Source organism: Macrotis lagotis, chromosome X (genome assembly GCF_037893015.1).
Source record: "Macrotis lagotis isolate mMagLag1 chromosome X, bilby.v1.9.chrom.fasta, whole genome shotgun sequence".
NCBI lineage: Eukaryota > Metazoa > Chordata > Mammalia > Peramelemorphia > Peramelidae > Macrotis > Macrotis lagotis.
Window position 1 is genome coordinate 53,281,748 of NC_133666.1, and position 19,878 is coordinate 53,301,625.

The 19,878-nt window shown below is 39.0% G+C and overlaps 1 protein-coding gene across 2 annotated transcripts in view; it reads right to left on the reverse strand.

The window, feature by feature from the left end:
- The window catches only part of HDX (highly divergent homeobox), a 105,231-nt gene that overhangs the window by 43,908 nt on the left and 41,445 nt on the right, over positions 1-19,878 (reverse strand). For both annotated transcript variants that reach the window (XM_074208715.1, XM_074208714.1), the window contains one exon: positions 13,680-13,733. In XM_074208715.1, the coding sequence (XP_074064816.1) occupies positions 13,680-13,733 (54 nt within the window). The remainder of the gene's footprint in view (positions 1-13,679; positions 13,734-19,878) is intronic.

Here is a 19,878-nt window from a genome sequence, read left to right on the forward strand (position 1 = left end):
CCTTTCTAATTCACAAGTATCTCCCTGTCTTTGATTTATTATTTTCTAAGAATTTCTCTTAAAGTCATTACCTATTCACATAAAGAAACTATGGCAATTGGAGCCAGAAAATTCAAAGTGTTACAGAAACCCAAAGGATGAGATGGGAGAAGGTTGGCCATGGGAGAAGTCCTTGTGGGTACCAGTAAAAATAACTGGGGACTAATCTTTTAAGAACATAAACTTGAATCAACCCCATGAGGGCATGGATATAGTGGAAAGATTAATGGACTTGGCTCTAGTCTCCCTGGGTTTCAGGATCCTGATCTGGAAAATGGAAGTTAGACTAGTTAGATTTGATGACCACCAAGGTCCTTCTGGATCTCCATGTTCTATGACAGCTCATAGCCCAACAGTTTTTCCTATTAGGCTTGGGAGCAGATGAAACCCCATAGCAAATTGGGGAAAATTGGGAGATAATTCTAAGCTGCATCACTGGATTAAATTACATTGGAATTGAACTGTCTTATCTTTATTTACAAATAACCTTGACATGGGGAACAGTGGTGGAGAGGTGTCAAGACAGGTTTCAGAAATCTGATCATCAAGAGAGGATGGAAGAGGTAGGAAGAAGGGACAAATGACTGGTAATTGGATTCTGCTGGCTACCCTGTCACAAACAGCTGCAGGCAGCTTGTTTGAATTGGGCCATTGACAGGAAGCTGCTAATTGCCAATCAAAGGCAGCTGAACAAACTAGCATCATCTCTCCAGAAAAGACAGGAGGCCTATTATAAATAAGGTCTAGCTCGAGACCCCTGCCACCCCCACCCCTCCAACTTGAAAACTACCAACAAGAACAACAGAGAACTAAAAATCTTGCTTCTAGGCAGCATGGAGGGCAAGGGGTATTTTGCAATAACCTGCAGAGTGTGTGCTATGCTTGTGTTTATTCCCATGACAAGTAACAGGCATGTATGGACATAATACTGTTTGTTCCCTTTCCTAGCGGAGGAGGCAAAAGGACTGAAGGAATGACTTTACTCTCCAGGCTATTGGGGGGAATGAGATCTTCCAAGGGATAATGAAAAAAAAAGCTTTAAAAGATAAAACAAAGCGGGATAAGAGTCTAAGTTATTAAAATTGGAAAGGCTCAACAGTTTGAATTGCTGCCTAGACTTGATGGGATAAGGGGGATAGAAGGATCCCTACCTGGAATGGGCAAATATACTCATGAAAATTAGAAATTTGATTTGCAGCAGCTGTGAGTCAAGACAATTTGGACTAACTAACTCCATGGCTTGTTCTCTATCCACTGTGCTACCTAGCTGCCTCTAGAAACCCATTTTTGACAAAGTAACTAGTCTGGTAGATCAGGAGAATGCTTGCACAGTATCAAAGCATTTGACAAATTCTCTCAAACTATATTATGATGTGGAAAATAGAGAAATGTGGGCTAGATCACAGTAGTTAGGTGGTTCAGGACTGGTTGAATGACTATGCCCAAAGAACTAGCGATGTTGGCCAATGTAATTATGTCTCTAGGAGATTGTCCCAGGGTCTGTACTTGGCCTGGTACCATTCAACATTTGGTGAGTGTTTCGTATGAAGATGCCTTGCTTATCAAATTTTCAGATGACAATATTCAGGTGGCTCCATTTGTCATAGTTTCCTAAGACTCCTGATTTTATAGTCAAACCCTGTGTACACACAATCTATGCACACTGTATATATGTATATATCCCTTTAAGCAGTTTGGTGAAGTAAGAGATCGCAAAGTAGAAGGAGAACTCTCAAGCTGATCATCTTCAAAAGTTGGGCATGGAAAAATATTCCCATGGATCAAAATCATTACTTGATATGGTATAAATCATGGGAGAGAGAGAGAGAGAGAGAGAGAGAGAGAGAGAGAGAGAGAGAGAGAGAGAGAGAGAGAGAGAGAGAGAAAATCCAGTCCATAATACCCTTGATTAAAAGACTCAATAAATCAAAATAGTAATCCTGCTTGAATACAACAATCTATTTGCTAATATCCCCCAACACTCTCTAGGGTTCTTCTTCAAATAGAGAAATCCGGCTTTTATCAGTCTCTTTGATTAAGCACAATCCCCAGATTTGTGAGTAAAACACATTCACTTTCCTTGACAGAAGAAAGATGAACCTTTCCTGGAGGGCATCCTCCCCACCCCCACAGGCTTGAGATGCTGGGATGTTAGGATGCAGCAGGTCCTTTGACTTGCAGGCAACTGGACTTTAGGTGTGTGTGTGAGGGGGGATAAGCAAAATGGAGGTGTCTCATGAGTTATCTTTGCCAAACAGTGGTGTAGCTTGAAAAGCAAGGCCGAGCCAAAGTACTGCAGTTGAAGGTGTGGCCACAGCAGAGGACGAATGGCTATGCTCTGTAACTGGCAGCCCAGGCTGCCTGCGTATTTGCAGTACTGTCTGATTCCGGGAATTCCTTTGTGAAATCCATTTTTCTTTTTGAGAAATGGAAAATGTCACCTGACACAAGATCTATTTCATGCCCTTTAAGGCAATTAAAAGCAAGTCTTTGGCTGGAGGGAAACATGCATCGTCGTCATCATCAGAAAAATCATTTCCAAGATTCTTCCCTGTCATAATAAATGGTTGCAGCACCTTGCACATAGTAGGTGGTTTCTCTCTCTCACACCTACACACACACACACACACACACACACACACACACACACACACACACAATGTGCCAAATGAAGCAAAGTATTCTAAGAGGGTTTTACCTTAAGCTTAGATTCACAAGTGAATGAAGCAATAGATGTAAAAAATATTAATAATATACACAAAATTCATTTTCCTCCAACTATTGGTCCTGAGTAATAGTACGAGTCATGTAACAATATAATGAAGTTAATTGGGTGTATGACCACTAAAATAAAACCAGACAGATGCAAAATAAATGGACCTTATTAATATCAGAAACAATTCTTAGCTACATTATTACACACAGGAGATCTAGCCATCCCTGTAAACCTACAGGTCCCTCCATTTCCTATTAAATTTTAAAGCATCTGATGGGGGGCAATCCATCTAGCAGAGAGAGGCTGAAGAAGCAGGGTTCATTACATTATCTACGACACTCACAGATAGATAAACTTGGGCCGTCATTTTTTACAATGATTTTTATAAGCGAGCCATAACTTTTCCTTGTTTGCTTTCCTTCCAAAGTACTTTGTACTTATGAAACATAATGCACCTCCAATATCCTGGTCGGTACAAACCTCTCTCGCTGGGCTGGCTTATTAGAACTAATATAGTCCTCTGGTGATTCTCCTAAAGGAGCATCATAAATCTTCACAATGTAGCCATGTAGGCAAGGCTTCTGGAAGGCTCCATTCTTCTTTCTTTCTTTTAATCAGCAATAAACTCCAGTGCTGAAACGGATATTGCCGAGCTAACATTTCAATGTTTTTGCTCGTCACTCAAGCCCTTTCGATTACTGCTACCTATCTGCTGGAGGATTGTCACAAAGAATGATGTTAGACAGAAACTGGGAAAAAATTCCCTTTAACTGACAAGCAGAAAGGGGTGGTGGTGTTGGGGAAATCCATACTATCATTTCCAGGAATAAACCAACTGAACACAGAACACCAGACTTGTTCAGAAAGTCTCTAGAGTAATTATCTTCTTTGGATAGGAACATCAAAGTTTCTCTTCCAAACTTCGTGGGCCACAGTCAAAAAATATATTCCAATAATTGTTGCTCAGTGATAAGGAAGCTACCTCAAAAGTAAGAATGGTAAGTGCTCCCCACCTCACCCCCCAACTTGACCACCCAATTCTTGATGTTCCCCAGAAGCCAAAGGTGGAACAAGTCGAATATACAGGGAGCCTGGAGATAGTGGCAAGTGGAAGGCTGCCCTAATTGCAATCATAACCTGTAAATTCAGTTGATTTCAGAGGATAATTCTTCTCCCCTTCCCCCCAAGTGCCTAGTGGTCTGTGTGGAGTAACAACAACCTGCACTTTTATATAGGCATGCTGTTTGCAAGTTTTGTGGAAGGAGGGATTGATAGAGATTATAGGAGATTTGCCTACAACTTTTGTGGAGGTTGGGTTATAAAGAACTGGAACTGGGAGAGACTTCCAGAACTGCCAGAGACTTTAGAAGTTGCCTAGTCCAGCCTTTTCTCAATCTCATCCCATCGTTTCTCTGGAACCCTGGTAATATGAATATGCACATTCACAAAACAAGGAAAATGGCATTGCTGTTTGCTATTTACACCAGAGACTCAAAGGGCTCCCAGAATGGGACAATTGGAATAAACAGTTGCAGCTGAATTCTTGGCCAAGGTAAGGTAATAAGATTTGCATTGCTTGATGGGTATCCCCCTCTGTGGTTCTTTTTAGAAGATGGTTGGGGGGGGAGCCAAAGATCCCATGCAGCATTTCCTTATGTGAAGGTTAGGGCTCTCATCTCCTGAACTGGAGATGTAGCCTCTTTTGCATATGGGACTTGATCAGCTGCACCCCTCCCTCCCTACTTCTAGCTGGTCCAACCTCTGAAGGGTAAGCCAAGCAAGGAGCATTAAATAGACAATAAAGAGAATATAGGCACAGACTAATTAAATATAAATATATAATATACATACATATATTTCACACACACACACACACACACACACACACAGATATATTGTTGTTGAAAAAGAGCAATGCATGCCTTGTGTTTCTTCTAAACATCTCCAAAAGACAACTGCCATGCTATCTGGGATGAGAAATGAGGGGAATTCAGTGCTAACTAGATCCCTGCATCACTTTATGTTAAGATACTTTTGTAAATCTTAATGTTATTGTGAGGAAAGCACAGATAGATTTTCCACATTAGGCAACTTGTTTTTGGTTTCTCTGTGCAGTGTTATATCAGGTCACCAATATGCTCTGCTTAATATGTGATATAAAGAAATGCTTAATGAAAAGAACTTTCTGTATAACTTGAAATGCGGCAAGAAATCGATGGCCAGCCTTTTGCTGGAAAAGATGTTTTGTCAGCCAGCCAATTAACATTTATTGACTGTCCACTGGGTGCATGGTACGGGATTGTATGGCAGCATTGTTTACAGAGGTCTGCAGTAGCAAAAAAATTAAATAACTAAAAAACAACCCACCAGTCTGCTTTGGTGTCTCGGAAATTTACTGAAAGACTGAGCATCTGCAATCTAAGGTCCTTCCCAATCAAACTTGCTTCTCTTTCTTTCTTTTTCCTTTAGCTAAAGCTTTGTTACAGATTTGTCCTCTCAGGTCTGTCTCTTTAAAATTTCTTCATCTTCTTGTGCTAAAGTCTAACCAATATTTTAAATTGTTTTTGTAAGTTATTAAAATTGGAAAGGCTCAACCAGTTTGAATCACTGCCTAGACTTGATGGGATGAGGGGGCAGAAGGGCCCCTACCTGGGAATGGGCAAATATACTCATGAAAATTAGAAATTTGATTTGCAGCAGCTGTGAGTCAAGACTAATTTAATTTAATAAAAACTCTATTTAACAGGAAATTACCCTGCCACCCCCACCCCACAACCTGCAGGTGAAAGGGAAAAAATAGATATAATTATTCAGACTACTCTGTTTTAACAATATTCATACTTTTGAAAGTGGCTGTGTTAAGGTAACCTATGTCTCATTATCATTCCCTAGCTTTGATTTGCTTTTTCTTTATTGAAAAGATGTCAACTTTAATAACTATGGCTCATCCACAAATATATTTTTAATAACATTTCCAGAATGGGTAGGAGAAACAAGATCACAAGGCTATGCCAAAGAGTTGGGTTTATTTCATACAAGCATATCCTAAGTCTCTTCTTAAAGCAGCACAGAGAGCTGCTGGAGGAACTGGGATTCCCATTGGTCTCAAAACCTAAATGCCTTGGACTGGTACACCAAGGCAGTGGTCAACATTAGATCTTCCAGAGCTGGTGGGGTTAGAACCACTTCTGAAAAACTGAGTCCTTAAGTTTGATCTTGAAAAACTGAAGGACATGATGAAAAAATTATTGACTCCATTTGGCAGGTGGGGAAATAGAAGATCAGAGAGGCTAAGTGATTTTCCCAAGGTCTTGTGGCTTCTGAGTGCCAGGGCAAGGATCTCATAATTAACACTCATATTCTGACTCCCAAGCTAGTGTTTTAACTGATGATATGAACCTTATACTGCCATTATGAGACCTGACCCACTGTGAATTTGGGGCTTAAATTTCCCAAGTGTTTCTAAGTATCTGTTATTTGAGTATTTTAGGAATGTATAGAGGAAACACAACCAAGTCACTCAATATGTTCTAGCCTTCACTATTTGTGAAAATATTAGAATCTGGTTAAATAATTTGAAAATTGGAGTATTTATGGCACCTAAAGAACTAAAATATAAGGTGCTTGAAATCAAAAATGGGTTTTCCCAAAGATTTTGAAAACTCCTGAAATAATTTTACCAACTATTTTTCTTGGTGGGGGATTGTCCTAGTGTGCAAATAAATAAATAACTTCTTCTGAGTGAAGATAGGCGATTTTTGTGTACCATAGCATTAGAGAATGACTGGAAAGGGAGATGGGGGAGGGGGGAAGATGGAGAGGTTAAATGACTTGCTCACATATGAGAGAGGTGAGCCTGGCCCTCAAATCATGATATCAAGCTCCATCCATCTCAGTTTTAACACTAATTTCCTTAAAAGGATAATTTGCACAGCTACAAGTTCCCCATCTCCTCATCTGAGACGCTCAGTTTTCTAGCTTCTAGTCACTCACTGGAGTAAACAAAAGCAAGACCTGAGAACTTCTCTCCCTCCCTCAAGTCCCTGAAGCAGCATTTTGAAAATTTAAGATCTGCTACAGAATCCCAATGCAGGGACTCCTCATATCTCCATAGCTATCCATCACAGAATCATGGCATCTCAGAGTTGGGAAGGACCTCAGAGACCAGCTAGTTCAACCTATAACTAAACAAGGATTCCCTCTACATCATCTTTGACAAGTGGTCATTAAACCTTCATTCCAAAGGCTTCCAGTGAGGGTGAACTCACCTACCTCCTGAGACAGCTCTAATGGCTATGAAGTTTTTCTTGAACATCAAGCTGAAATTTCAGTGTTTGTATCTGCTACTCATCACTCCTAGTTCTGCCCTCTGAGGCCAAACAGAACAAATCAATTCCTTCTCTCACTTGACTTGAAGACAACAATCAGGTATCTCCCTAAATCTTTTCTTTTCCCTCCATGCTAAACATCCCTAGCTCCTTCCAGCACTCTTCATGGCATCATCCCAAAGACCTTTACCGCTGGTTGTCCTTTAATTTCTGGTGTTCCAGATGTGATCTGCTCAGGGCCAAGCATAGCAGGACTGGAACCTCCCTTGTCCCAGGCACTATGCCTCAGTTAATTGCCACCTAAGATTGAATTCACTTTTTTGGCCATCATATTAGTTTGCAGTCCACTAAAGCTTCCAATGTCTTCTTCAAATACATTGCTATCTAGCTATATCTCTCCATTGTGTACTTGGGACATTAATTTATTTTTAATTAGAATAAAAAACTATACATTCAGCCCTATCAAATCTATACAACCAAACCATTTTCTAACTTCCATCTCTTTATTTCCCCCTACAAGAATAGCAAGATGATGTGGGTGAAATGCTTTCCTAAAATATAAGTAAAATATAGCTATACTATAGCAACCCCATGAAGAGCTGATCTCCAGTGGGAAAACTGCTCACAAAATTCCACCTGGTTCCTTCTCATGAGTTTAATAAAGGTAGTCTCAAGAGCATGCATAGACCATTTTCAAGGATTTTATAGCTATCAGAAAGTAAATATGGGAGTCAGTATTACAGATGGCTTCTAAGGAACTGTCTTTGCTAATTTTACTGTCCTTTTTTCCTATTCTCTTGGAGCCTTTCCCTCTTTGAGATAAAACCTGAGAGCTAGCTGCAAGGGGCTAGAGAACAAGAATTCCAAACATCCCATTTTACAGATAAGGAGCCCAAGGCCCAGAGAATACAAGTGACAGGCTGTAGAACCAATTAGTAGTAGAGTTAGGTCTAGAACCCACATTTCCCCAATACTTCCCACCTCAAGTACTTTCTATCTTTCAGACTCCAAAAACACATCCAACTCTGCCACATGACAAAATTCAGCCACAGATTAGGACTTTTAGTCAATGTCTAATCAGACAGAACTATATAGTGTCAAAGATCAATTCCAACTTGTACCTGGGTAGAAATCACCTCTTTATCTCTACCAACTGGACACTGAGAAGTCCCGGGATCTGAAACCCACCTTCTGAGGCAGTTTGTTCCAATGCAGGGCAGCTCTACTTGTTAGGACATTCCCCTTTCCTAATCCAGCTGAAACTTCTCTCTGCAGCATCCACCTGATCTGCCCCTTGGGGCCAAGGAGATCAAGTCTGATCTTGTTTCCACCCAAGAACCCTTCTGATATCTGAGGAGGACCACTGTGACTCCCCGTAAGTCCTATGGAGCAGGTCTTAACAGTTCCACTTCTTTCCAATGATTCTCCTATTGCTGTTGGTTATCCTCTTCTGTACATGCTCTTGCCTGTCTTGGTCCCTCCTCCCTAAAACATAAAGCCCAGAACTAAATATAACACTTCAGATAATGGTTTAGTCAGAGCAGAAGGGAGGGAAACTTGCTTAGTATCTTAAACACAAGGCCTCTCTCTTAGTGTAGCCTAAGATCATGGAAACTTCGTTTTGGCTGCCATGCCACACTGTTGACTTATACTGAGCTGCTTGTCCACTAAATTCCAGGACTTTTTCATGGGTACTGTCATTTATAGCTATCCTTGCTCTATCTTGGCTTGGATTTTAAAAAGCAGCTAACATTAAAATTTATCAAATGTCATCAGCTTTGATTCATTTGAGCCTGTCAAGATCTTTTTGGATCTCAATTCTATTGCCAAATCTTGGTTGATCATTCCTTCTAGTTTCAAGTCATTCACAAATTTGATAAGTCATCTTATCTTTGCCTTTATCCAAATCACTGATAAAAATGTTGAACAATGTGGTGCTAAGGACAGAGTCCAGGTCATGGTGGTCCTCAACTCATCTTTCAACTCCTGGTAAGTGGGAGAAAAAGCAGCATAAACAACACTGAGAAGACAGAAATTTATATAGAGACAGTTTCTAATCATTTCATATTCCTCAAAGCAGTGAATGAAGCCAAGTCTATTCATCTCACATTTTCTTCTACAAACATCTCAAAAATCAATCTCATCTAACCGTATTTGTTCTTTTGTTGCTGATCTCATCACAGAAAGAACAGTTAGCGTGTACTTGGGCCATATCTCTATCGGGCCAATAATTTTGTTCTTGAAGCTGCTTGTTTGACTCTAGAGAATTGAAGGAAGGAAGTTATTCAAGTGCTTCTGAGAAGGGCCAAGTGTCCACAGAGCCACATATTATGGGTCATTCTGTGGAAAATCGCTTTTTGGGTTCTACAGGTATTCATTTTCATTGAATTTTCCCTGTACCTATTCTAAGACAATATCATGGGTAAAGAAGATGTGAAATCAAATGTACAATTTCAAATATTGCTGCTGCAAAAATCATTTAAAAAGAGTGTGTAAAGCACTGAGAGGTATGAGGAATATCATGGAATATCAGAGTTGCAAAGGACCTTAGAATTCAATGAGCCCCCACCCCCGCCATCTCTCTCTCTCTCTCTCTCTCTCTCTCTCTCTCTCTCTCCTCTCTCTCTCTCTCTCTCTCTCTCCGTTTTTGTAAGGCAATGGGATTAACTGACTTGCCTAAAGTCACATAGCTAGGTAATTTTTAAGTGCCTCAGGCCAGATTTGAACTCAGGTCCTCCTGACTCAAAGGGCCAGTGCTTTATCCACTGTGCCACCTAGCTGCCCCTAGGCCATCTCTCTCATTTTGCCAATGTTAAATGACTAGCTTGAAGTAACCCAGAAGGTGACAGAGCTAGGTCTAGAACCCATGTCTCTTGACCTGAATCCCCTCTACGCTACCCACTTTAGCATTAGATCAAAGATATTTTTTCGTTTCAAAGGCTATTGAATGCATTGCATTGCAATGTTTCAGAGGAACTTGATTCCCATTCCCATATCAAGAAAGACTCAAATGAATCAGGCCAACTGGATTTTTGAGATGGAAATGTCTATACCCAGGCTCCTCACTCTGTTTCCCCAAAGTCCCAAGGGTTCCATCAGAGAGAAATAAAAAAGTTATCCAGTGTAAAAAAGGTAAAATTCTTGGAAACAAGACAAGTTATCTTTTTTGAATAATTTTCTCAATTAAAAAAAAGAACATCTATCAGAACGGATTCTGCCTTTTTTTCTCCACAAAAAAGTTAATATGAACAGGAAAGAAAGTACGTTCCTAAAAGCAATAATCTTGAAGCAAAGTTCAAATACGCCTACAGTACATTTCTCTCTGTAAAGGACAAATCTCATTTCATGGGTAGCTCTTGACTGTATGTGCTGCTCAGGTCTTTCCTTGGAATCTTAATCTTATGATTATATTGTCTAGAACAGAATGTACTTTGACCCTCACCAGATCTTTTATTTGCAATTATAGATGGAGAACCTTATAGTCTTCACATTAAAAAAAATGAATCAGAAGAAGTTTAATTGATTTTACAAGTCACATATCTCAAATGTCCATTTTCTTCTGCTTCCAAGGCATTCTGCTGAAATATTATTAAAAAAGATGAGCTTTGAGAAACAATTACCAAACTGCAATACCTAATAAATTTCTTACCTCAAGTAGAGAGAAAACAAGGGCATGCAGCCAAGTCCCATGTCCAAACTGCACTTTTAAATACAGGCTTCTGTTCTCTTTGTCCATGCAACTCACTTTGAAACCAATTTCAGATTATTCAAATAGTATATAAGTATAGTTCATAATTATGCACCATTAAAACAGGGCCAATCTTCTGTAGAGGGTGATTCCAAGAGAAACAAATATCAAACTTTGGTGGTGGTAAATGCCATTCTCTTTATGCCCACCAAAATGGCCCTGGCCATTGGTTTACTCGTGTCTGGCCAAGCAAAAAGTACACTCATTTCAAGGTAACAACCACCAACATGGACATTTCTCTAGTATTTTTTAATTTGCAAAGCATTTTAAATCTATTAGCTCACTTGAACCTCAAAGCCTGCATGCAATTCGGGAACTACAGCTATGACCACCATGTGACAACTGAAGAACATGAGGTTCAGGAAGGTGAGCTGTGTTGCTCAGTGGTACAGGTTAGATGCAAACCCCTGTCTTCCTGACTCTAAGTCCAAAGCTTGATCCACCTAGCAAACTGCCTCTAGTTTTTGGCTTTGCTTTTTAAATGAATATAATTTCAATTTTATGTGTAATTTAATAATTACCCCCAAATTAATATCAAATAAACTGAACAAAGGCCTCCAAAGTAATCCTTTCTTGCATCCTCATATTTTCATAGGAGATTTACAGTATTATTGCAGCCTGGAGATTTATGGTCCCAACTCAGCATGGCTTCCTTCCTGTATTTGCCAAATTGTACCAATGCCCATAGCATCGAGTGCAAATGAAACTAAGGAAGAATAAACACTCAAACAGATTTTAAAAGGAATTTAGTGGCTTATTTCCCAAAAGTATTTTTATATTTGTTTTTAAAAGGAAAGTAAACTAGAGGTTCAAAGGGTTAGCTCAATATACAATAACATATCTCCCCCCTTCCCACTCGTTCTTACAACATAACTCCTTATATTTATTTGAAAACTATTTCACTTTCTAAAAGAGTGGTTATTATGTCTTTACAAAGTTTCTTAGATACCTTAAGATGACTTAAGCCTCTTATAAGCAGAATTGGAGATAAGTTGTGATGGAACTTGGACTATAGTTTGTCACATACTCCTTTAAATTAGGAAAGCTTTTAATAGAAAGGTTCTCTCAAGATTAAAATAATACAAAATATAATTTTAAGGGCTCTAATAAGTTGGTGAATGTAGAGGACAGCAAGAGGAAATTAAGTATTCATACCAAAAGAGAAATAAATTTGGCTGACTTTCAAAATTGAGTATATTAACAAAAAAGAGCAAAGGAGTTAATTGGGCAAGGTTAGCCAACTGCTGACTTTCCCAAGTAGGGTTCCCATCCAGTAGTTTGGGCTTTCTTGGTGGAGCCTGTGGACCTTCCCAAGTCAATCAATCTCTAAGTCAGGTGCCATTGCCTTGGACATGGACCTCACTTTCCAAACTACCCACATTTTTTAGCTCTCCTCTCCCTATTCACTTCACTTAATGCTATCAACTAAATCAGAGAAATAATAGACTACTCACAAAAAAAGTTTGGAGATACAAATACAAAAGACAACTAGCCCTGAGGAAACAGGAAAACCCAATCTTCTTCTTCTGATATTATTGGAAGGCTACAATTTGATGAGAAACAGTCCAGGTAAACATAATAAGGACACCCAAACCTAAGGCTATCTTGCCCAAATCAGACAAGTAGCAGCCAGTTTGAATGGCTGCCATACCAAAGCTCAGTTTTCTATAATGAGCCTGTTTCCATGCCACAGCCAACGTTCTCATGCTGCTTTGATGATATGGGTGTAACAAATTTGATTAAATAAGAAATCTTCATTGCCAGATGTGCTCACAAGTCACTGTCCATTTAGCAGTCAATCTATTTAACAAAGGCTTCCTTTTGGTATGGTGCTTATGTACAGAAATTATATGCAAATACAACACATAATACCATTCTCTTAATAAAGTTTGACATGTTCTTCAAGATGTATTGGGGTATGTGTGTGTGTTGGGGATGGTTTGAGTACTGCTTTATAGTACTTTCATGAAAAATTAGAGATCTATGGGCATGCAAGGTAGCAGTGACTCTGAAATTCTCATTCTTAAGACTCAATCCTCAGTACAACTGGAGCTGAGTACCCAGGTCTTAGAAAGATGTCAGACAAAAGCACACAGAGGGAAGGAAGTGGTTAGCACAGAGGGTCAGAATAAAGAGAGGTAAAGACAGGGATGTTAAGGCAGATCATTCAGGGAACAGGAAGTATTGAGAGAAGAAAGGTAGAGAGAAGAGGTTAAGGGTAATTAGACTTAGAGGGATTTGAGCAGAGTAAGGGCTGGAGAGAACAGAGCATCAAGGTTCATGGTCTACAGAACTGATGGGGAGAGAGGCCAGTCATCCTATCAACCATTTCCAATATCTGCAATACTGAGTGGAAATGTTTCTAGCACCTGATTACTGAAAACCAGTAGGAAAAAAAAAGAGATGGGCATAACATGAGGGTTTATGTGGCCCCTCTGAACATTCAAAATGCAAAATGATAAGAGAAACTATTGAACAAAGATTAAAAATTCCTCCTAATTTTGGTCCCAATCAAGGTTCAATTGTTAAGTCAAATTATCTGGCACCAATCAGACCCAGGAAAACTTAGCAATCATAGTTTATGAAAATGATTTTCCAGCTGTAACAACCTGTTGCAAGACTTTTTTAGGTGTGCTGATTGCAGTGTTTTTTAAAGGTTACCTTTACTTGGTGGTATTTGTAAACATTATGTAAATATTACTTCAAAATAAAGACTCTGAGGTAAAACAGTCTTAATGAGTGTCTATATTCCCAGCATTACAAAACCAGGACAGTTTTCTACATGTCATTCCTAACAACAATAAGGAAGGTATGACCCACTTGCTGCTTTATATAAAAATTTACTTACTGCTCTTTTTCTAGAACACCCTGTAATCCAAGGCACAGTAAGGTTTCCTGAAATCTGTGGAAACAACAAATGGAGTCTCGGTCAGGTAGACATTGACATGGGTGGGAGGTAGATCAACATGAAAGAGAGGGGTCTTTTTCCAGAGCTCATCCCTTATGCCAACCAAAGTTATTCCTTTGTTTACCCCAACAGATCTAAAGGGCCTTCATTTTAGAAGGGGTACCAAGACTCCCCTAGAAATTTAGAAATGTTTTCAGAACAGTACATTGTGGAATTATTTGGACAACTGAGGAAACAGTCTAGTTTCGTTTTAAACCTATACACAATAAAGTTATTAAAAACATAAACAAAAATATGGCATAAATCATAGATATCCTCTCCATGGTATTGAGAGAGATGACCTCAGTTTACTTTTCTGAATCATCACTGGACTAACCCTATACAATTATTTTTTCCAAGTCTTCCTGAAAATAAAATTTTGCACAAACAATAAAAATATCTGTAAGTCCCCACTCCCAAACTTCTATAGAAAAAGAAAAAAAGAAAGATAAAGATTATTATCCAAATGGTTATAGTTTGTAGAAGTAAGATTATTCCTCTTCTAGGGAATGCTACAATCCCCAATTTCAGAGTTTCATTAACTTCACAAAAGTTTCAACTACACAAAATATCTATGAATAGAGAAGATGAAAGGGAAATATGAGTCGGGGGCATAACTCTTCGGTGTCAAATTTCTGCAGAGAAGAACACTTCTCTAAAAAGACCTGTCACATTCGGGTGCTCAATGCTGATAAAGAGGTTTTAGAGATAATACCATCACCTTATTCTTACATAGAGCTTTCAGAGAACCCAGACCACTTCAAATTTCTGCAAATGAATTGCAATCATTTCCCATGAATGTAAAGAGATTCTGAGCTTTAATTATAGTTGGGGGGGGAGGTGAAGAGGATTCATTTGACCCATTATGGCTGCCGAGGTCGAATTTTTCAACATGCTCTCAACTACCCCCGCCGACCTACAGAAAAGATGCTGAATGCTAGCTGCAGAATCTCATTAGATTGGATAATAGTTCAACTCTAAATAGAATTTATCAAAGCATCCCACCATTGTCACCTGGGAAATGGGGGAAGGGGGAGAAGAGCTGGCCCCAGGGAATGTGTGCTAGTGAGTAAACTAGAATTTATTGAGTGAGAGCCTACCACATGCTAGGCAGTGACAGAGCTAAGTATGGGGATTCAAAGAAAAGCAAAATAAATAAACAAAGAAACAAGAAAAAGAAAGCATAAAAGTGTATTTCTCTGGAACAGCCCTAAGCATAGAATTCATCACCAGGACAACTTGCTACTTCAACCACCTTAGGGTTCCTAGGATATACCATCAAAGACTGAAACAATACTGGTCTAGAGTTTTCTTAGCCATTCAGAGCCAGAATCAAACTTTTCTCTGCCCATGAAAAAGCTGCCTATCAGGAAAAGCCATTCTTTTTGATAAATTGTACTCAGAGCTTGTCCATTATATCTACTGACAAGAAAGCTGCCTCTCAGAGATGTAAGAGAGTGCCTGTGTACAATAATTCAAACATTGGGAAAAAAACCATTACTGTGCCTGTGTTACTAGGACTGTGATTTGTCTTTAAGATGATAATAGGCAAACCACATTAGACTGCTCAGCAGCCATTCATTCCATACATAGTGAAGTGTTTGCCATGGTAAAATACTGGGCTGACACTAAGGAAGATACTCAGTTTAGTTAAGACATGCTCACTTTCATGGAGTTCACAGCACAGCAGGATAACATGAGCCCCAAATATAATTCTAATACAAAATATAACGTGCTTAGTACATTGGAGAGATATAGACTAGAGTACCTGCCACGTGATGGATAAGGTGTAGAGAGTATCAAGAAGAAAAGCTTCATTGGAAAGGTGGCCAGAGTTGAATTTTAAAGCATGTCTAGGAGTTCAAAAGAAGAAGAGGGGAGGAAGAAGGTACCCTGCAGCCACAGAGAAGGATATGAGAAGAGTGAAGGAAAGGGGGAACTGGGAGGTGAGAATTGGGAGGCAGTGGGGGGGGGGGGAGTTGGCCAGTCAATTCAGGTGGAATATAGAGTACACAGAGGGCAGTAATCTGAGATAAGGCTGGAAAGGGAGATGGAAAATCTATTGTATAATGTCTTGAATGTTAGGCAAAAAAGTTCAAATTTGATTTAGCAGGCAATAGGGGGACAATGGATATTTGGGGGGAAGAGCCATATGAGCAGATCTGTGTAGAAAAAAGGTTTATGCTGGTGGCATATGAAGGTTGAGTTGAAAAGTCTACATAAAGAGGTTAAGTGGTGCTGTAGTGGATTAAGTGTCAGCCCTGAAGTCAGGAAGACTCATCTGAGTTCAAAGCTGACCTCAGACACTTAACTAGCTGTGTGACCCTGGGCAAGCCACTTAACCCTGTTTGCCTCAGTTTCCCCATCTGTAAAATGAGCTGGAGAAAGAAATGGCAAACTACTCCAGTATCTTTACCAAGAAAACCCCATATGGGGTCATGGAGAGTTGGACAGTGAAACAACAGAACAACAGATACTAACTCAATAATTCAACTCAGTGGGAAATTGGGAGGAGATGGAGGAGAGAGATGCTTCAGGGGTAGAATCAACTGGCCTTGATAAATGACTCACCAGAAGAGGTAAGGCTGAGTTTTGGAAATCTTTCTACAAGTACTCTATCTTATCCTAACATGTGATATCCCCACTTCTCAGACAGGATGTATATGTGCTAAGTAAAGGAAGCTAACTCAAACATAAGGCAAAAATAATCAGTAAGTCAATCAATACACACTTACTAAGTATCGAATATGTGCCAGGCACAGTGAGTGCTAAGCAATGGGAAGTAGAAAAGAAGTTTGCAAGAAGAAATTCATATCCAGCAGAATCAAGCTAAATAAAAATGATTTGGGTTTTCAACAATTTTGGATTATCTATACAATTGCTCCCTTCTCTTGGTAAGGCTAATTGAGAGTTTGCTATACATAATTGCTACTCAAAATACGTAAAACTAAATGAACTGCAAAAAACAATAACTACTGCAAGATTATACTTGAAATAATCAAAGGCACGTATATAATAAACCTAGTAATTGAATTTATATAAACAGTGACAGGGCCCATCTGTGGCTATAAAATGTGTTTCAGCATTAAAATCAATTATGTGTAGTCAAGAAAATGGGCTATTTCCATAAGCACTGGTCACTTCCTATATCCTACAATTTTCTTTTAAAATTATGAATAGTAAATTCATGATAAGAAATTTGGGCAGAAATAAGTTCTCCTCTCTATAAAGCAGTCATCAACAGCTACCATATAACCAATTGTCAAATTCAATGAACCTTGGTTTCAGTTAGCCAACAAGTATCTATACATACTTACGATGTGTTGGCACTGTGCCAAGTCTTAGGGATACCAAAAAAGATAAAATTCCCTTTCCCACAAGGAGCTCATGATCTAATGGAGGAAAGAACAAGCAAACAAGATATCTATAGGGAAAATGGAAGGTAATCTCAGAGGGTAAGGCACATGGCAGTAGCAGGGGTGGTGATCACAGTGGTGGGGGATTGTGGGGGACTGGGTATGAAAAAGGACTCTTCTCAATTTAAAGCACTTGTGATGGAAAATGCCATCCACATCCAGAGAAGGAACAACGTAGTCTGAATGCAGACCAAAGCTTACTGTTTCACTTTTTAAAGTTTGTTTTATGGTTTTTTTTTTCTCTTATGGTTTTCCCCCTTTTATTCTGATTCTTCTTTCACAACATGATTAATATGGAAATATGTTTTGCAGTTATACATGTATAACCTATACTAGACTATTCTCTGTCAGGGAAGAGGGGAGGGAACAGAGGGAAAGAGAAAACTATGAAACTCAAAACCTTACAAAAAAGGTTTGATGAAAACTATCTTTGTATGTAATTGTAAAATAAATAAATAAATTTATAAAAAAAAAAAAGAATCCTCAAAGAAAGCTGAATATAAGTTGAATCTTAAAGGTGGCCAAGAAAATCAGGAAGCAGGGATGAAGAGGGAGACCATTCAAGGCATGGGAGACAATCAAGGAAAAGGCATGAAGTCATATACAAGGAAAAGCAAGAAGGCTACTATTGTCTGATGTCTGGCATATAGTAAGTACTATATAAATACTAGCTATCATCATCATCATCATCATAATCATCATCATTACAGTAGAAGGGAGCAAAGTGTAAGAAGACTAGGAAGATAAGAAAGAGACAAGTTTGGTTAAAAAAAAAACTGAAGAGATCCTGGAGGTAACAGAGGGCCAGTGGAATTTAAGAAGTAGGGTAATGATGGGGTCAGACCCACAATTTAGGGAGATCACTTTGGCAGTTGAATGAAGGATGAACTAGAATACAAAGAGACTTGAGGAAGGGAGACCTACCAGAAGGCTACTGTAATAGTCCAGGTATAAGGAGATATAGGCCTATGACAGATTGTTGGCCATCTGAATGGAAAAAAGGGGGGAAGTGTATAAGAGATATTGTAAAGGTAAAAATGATAGGACTTAGCAACAGATTGGACATATGGAATGAGAGTAGGGAGTCAAGGATTGACACTAAAGTTGTGAGTTTGGGTGACTAGGAGGATGGTAGAGCCTTCAACAGCTATGGGAAAGTTTGGAAGATGGTGGATTTGGGAAGAAAGACAGCTCTATTTGAGACACGTTGAAGTGGAGATGTCTACAGAACATCCAAATCACAATATTCAACAGGTAGTTGGCAATGCAAGCATGGAACTCAAGAATAGGGCTGGATTAAACAAATGTGAAAATCATCTACAAAGAGTTGATATTGGAACCTATGAGACCTAATAAGATCATCATGTAAGATAATATAAAGGGAGAAGAAACAGGACCTTGGACAGAGCATTAGGGGACACCCAAGTCAAGTCTGTATTTTCATAAATTTGAGGTGGTAGCCAAGCAGAGGGATCAAGTTTTCAAAATTTTTCTGAAATGTAAACTACCCTCAATTGCATAACATCAAAACTCTTGAAGTTATGTTTTCCCACAGTCACAATGGGAGGCTATACACTTATTTCAGCAAGGGTGTCATCAGTCTAAATCTTTTGGGCCATCCCCTTCTAGAATGGTATTCAGAACCACATAAACAGAGAAAACAGTTAATTATTTTATAGTCACTCAGCATCTTGGTGTTAAAGTCCTGTTAATTTACCTGGTCAAATTACTGACCCAACATGGCTACAAATGTTTTTTTTGACTATTTTCAAAAACTAACTTGACCTTCAAAGGGAAAGAAAGCATTCAAAGGAATGGTCATCAACTCATGGCAGTTTCAATGAGGAACTCTAATCATTTGCCATTCTAGTGGAAAGGAAGCTCCCCGAGGGCAGGAACTATGTCACTTAAAAAAAACCCCTCTGTTATATACGTCTTCTAGCAGAGTGTCTAGTATGGTATAGGTGTGATAAATGTTAAATGAATGAATGACTATAGAAGCATGTGTATGTCTTGCCCAAATTGACTACTTTGAAGGGGACAGTGCCTAATTTGGATATCTACAATTTGGTCACAATACTTTGAGAGGCACACTTCAGGAAGCACTCCTTTGATCTTGAAAATTACCCAGTTGAAAAGACATCTCCGTACTTGAGTTGATTACCCCATTTTTAATATTTTCAGGTTCATTTATGGAGGGGGAAAAAGATGCTACCTGAAAGAGCCTTTGCATCACGTGAGGTATAAAAGTGGATATTTTATTAAGTTCCATTTCATTAAAATGAATTTGATTAACTAAAGCAATCAGCAAGATTCAACTAACATCCAACCAGGTAGCTGCTCACTGACTTTCTGCAATAAGAGATTAATAAATCAAAGCTTTACCTCTCTGTCAGCTGCAGTTTTGGTATTAAAATGTATCAATCACTCACATTTAATCTGCAGGGTTTCCTAAGCTTTTCACAAGTGGGGATTTTCAGGCTTTAGGTTAATGAAAGAAAATGTTAATCATTTTGTGTGGACAGAATCTGCTGCTGAGCATGCAGTAGGTACTCAATAAATGAGGACTAATTGACTGAATTCTGGGATGGCCTTGTAGTGTTCACTAAGCATCCTATGTTGAGGTTCACGAGAGGACATCATGCAAGAAAAGAGGATCCCTGGGGAGGGAAAAGGACCGTTTC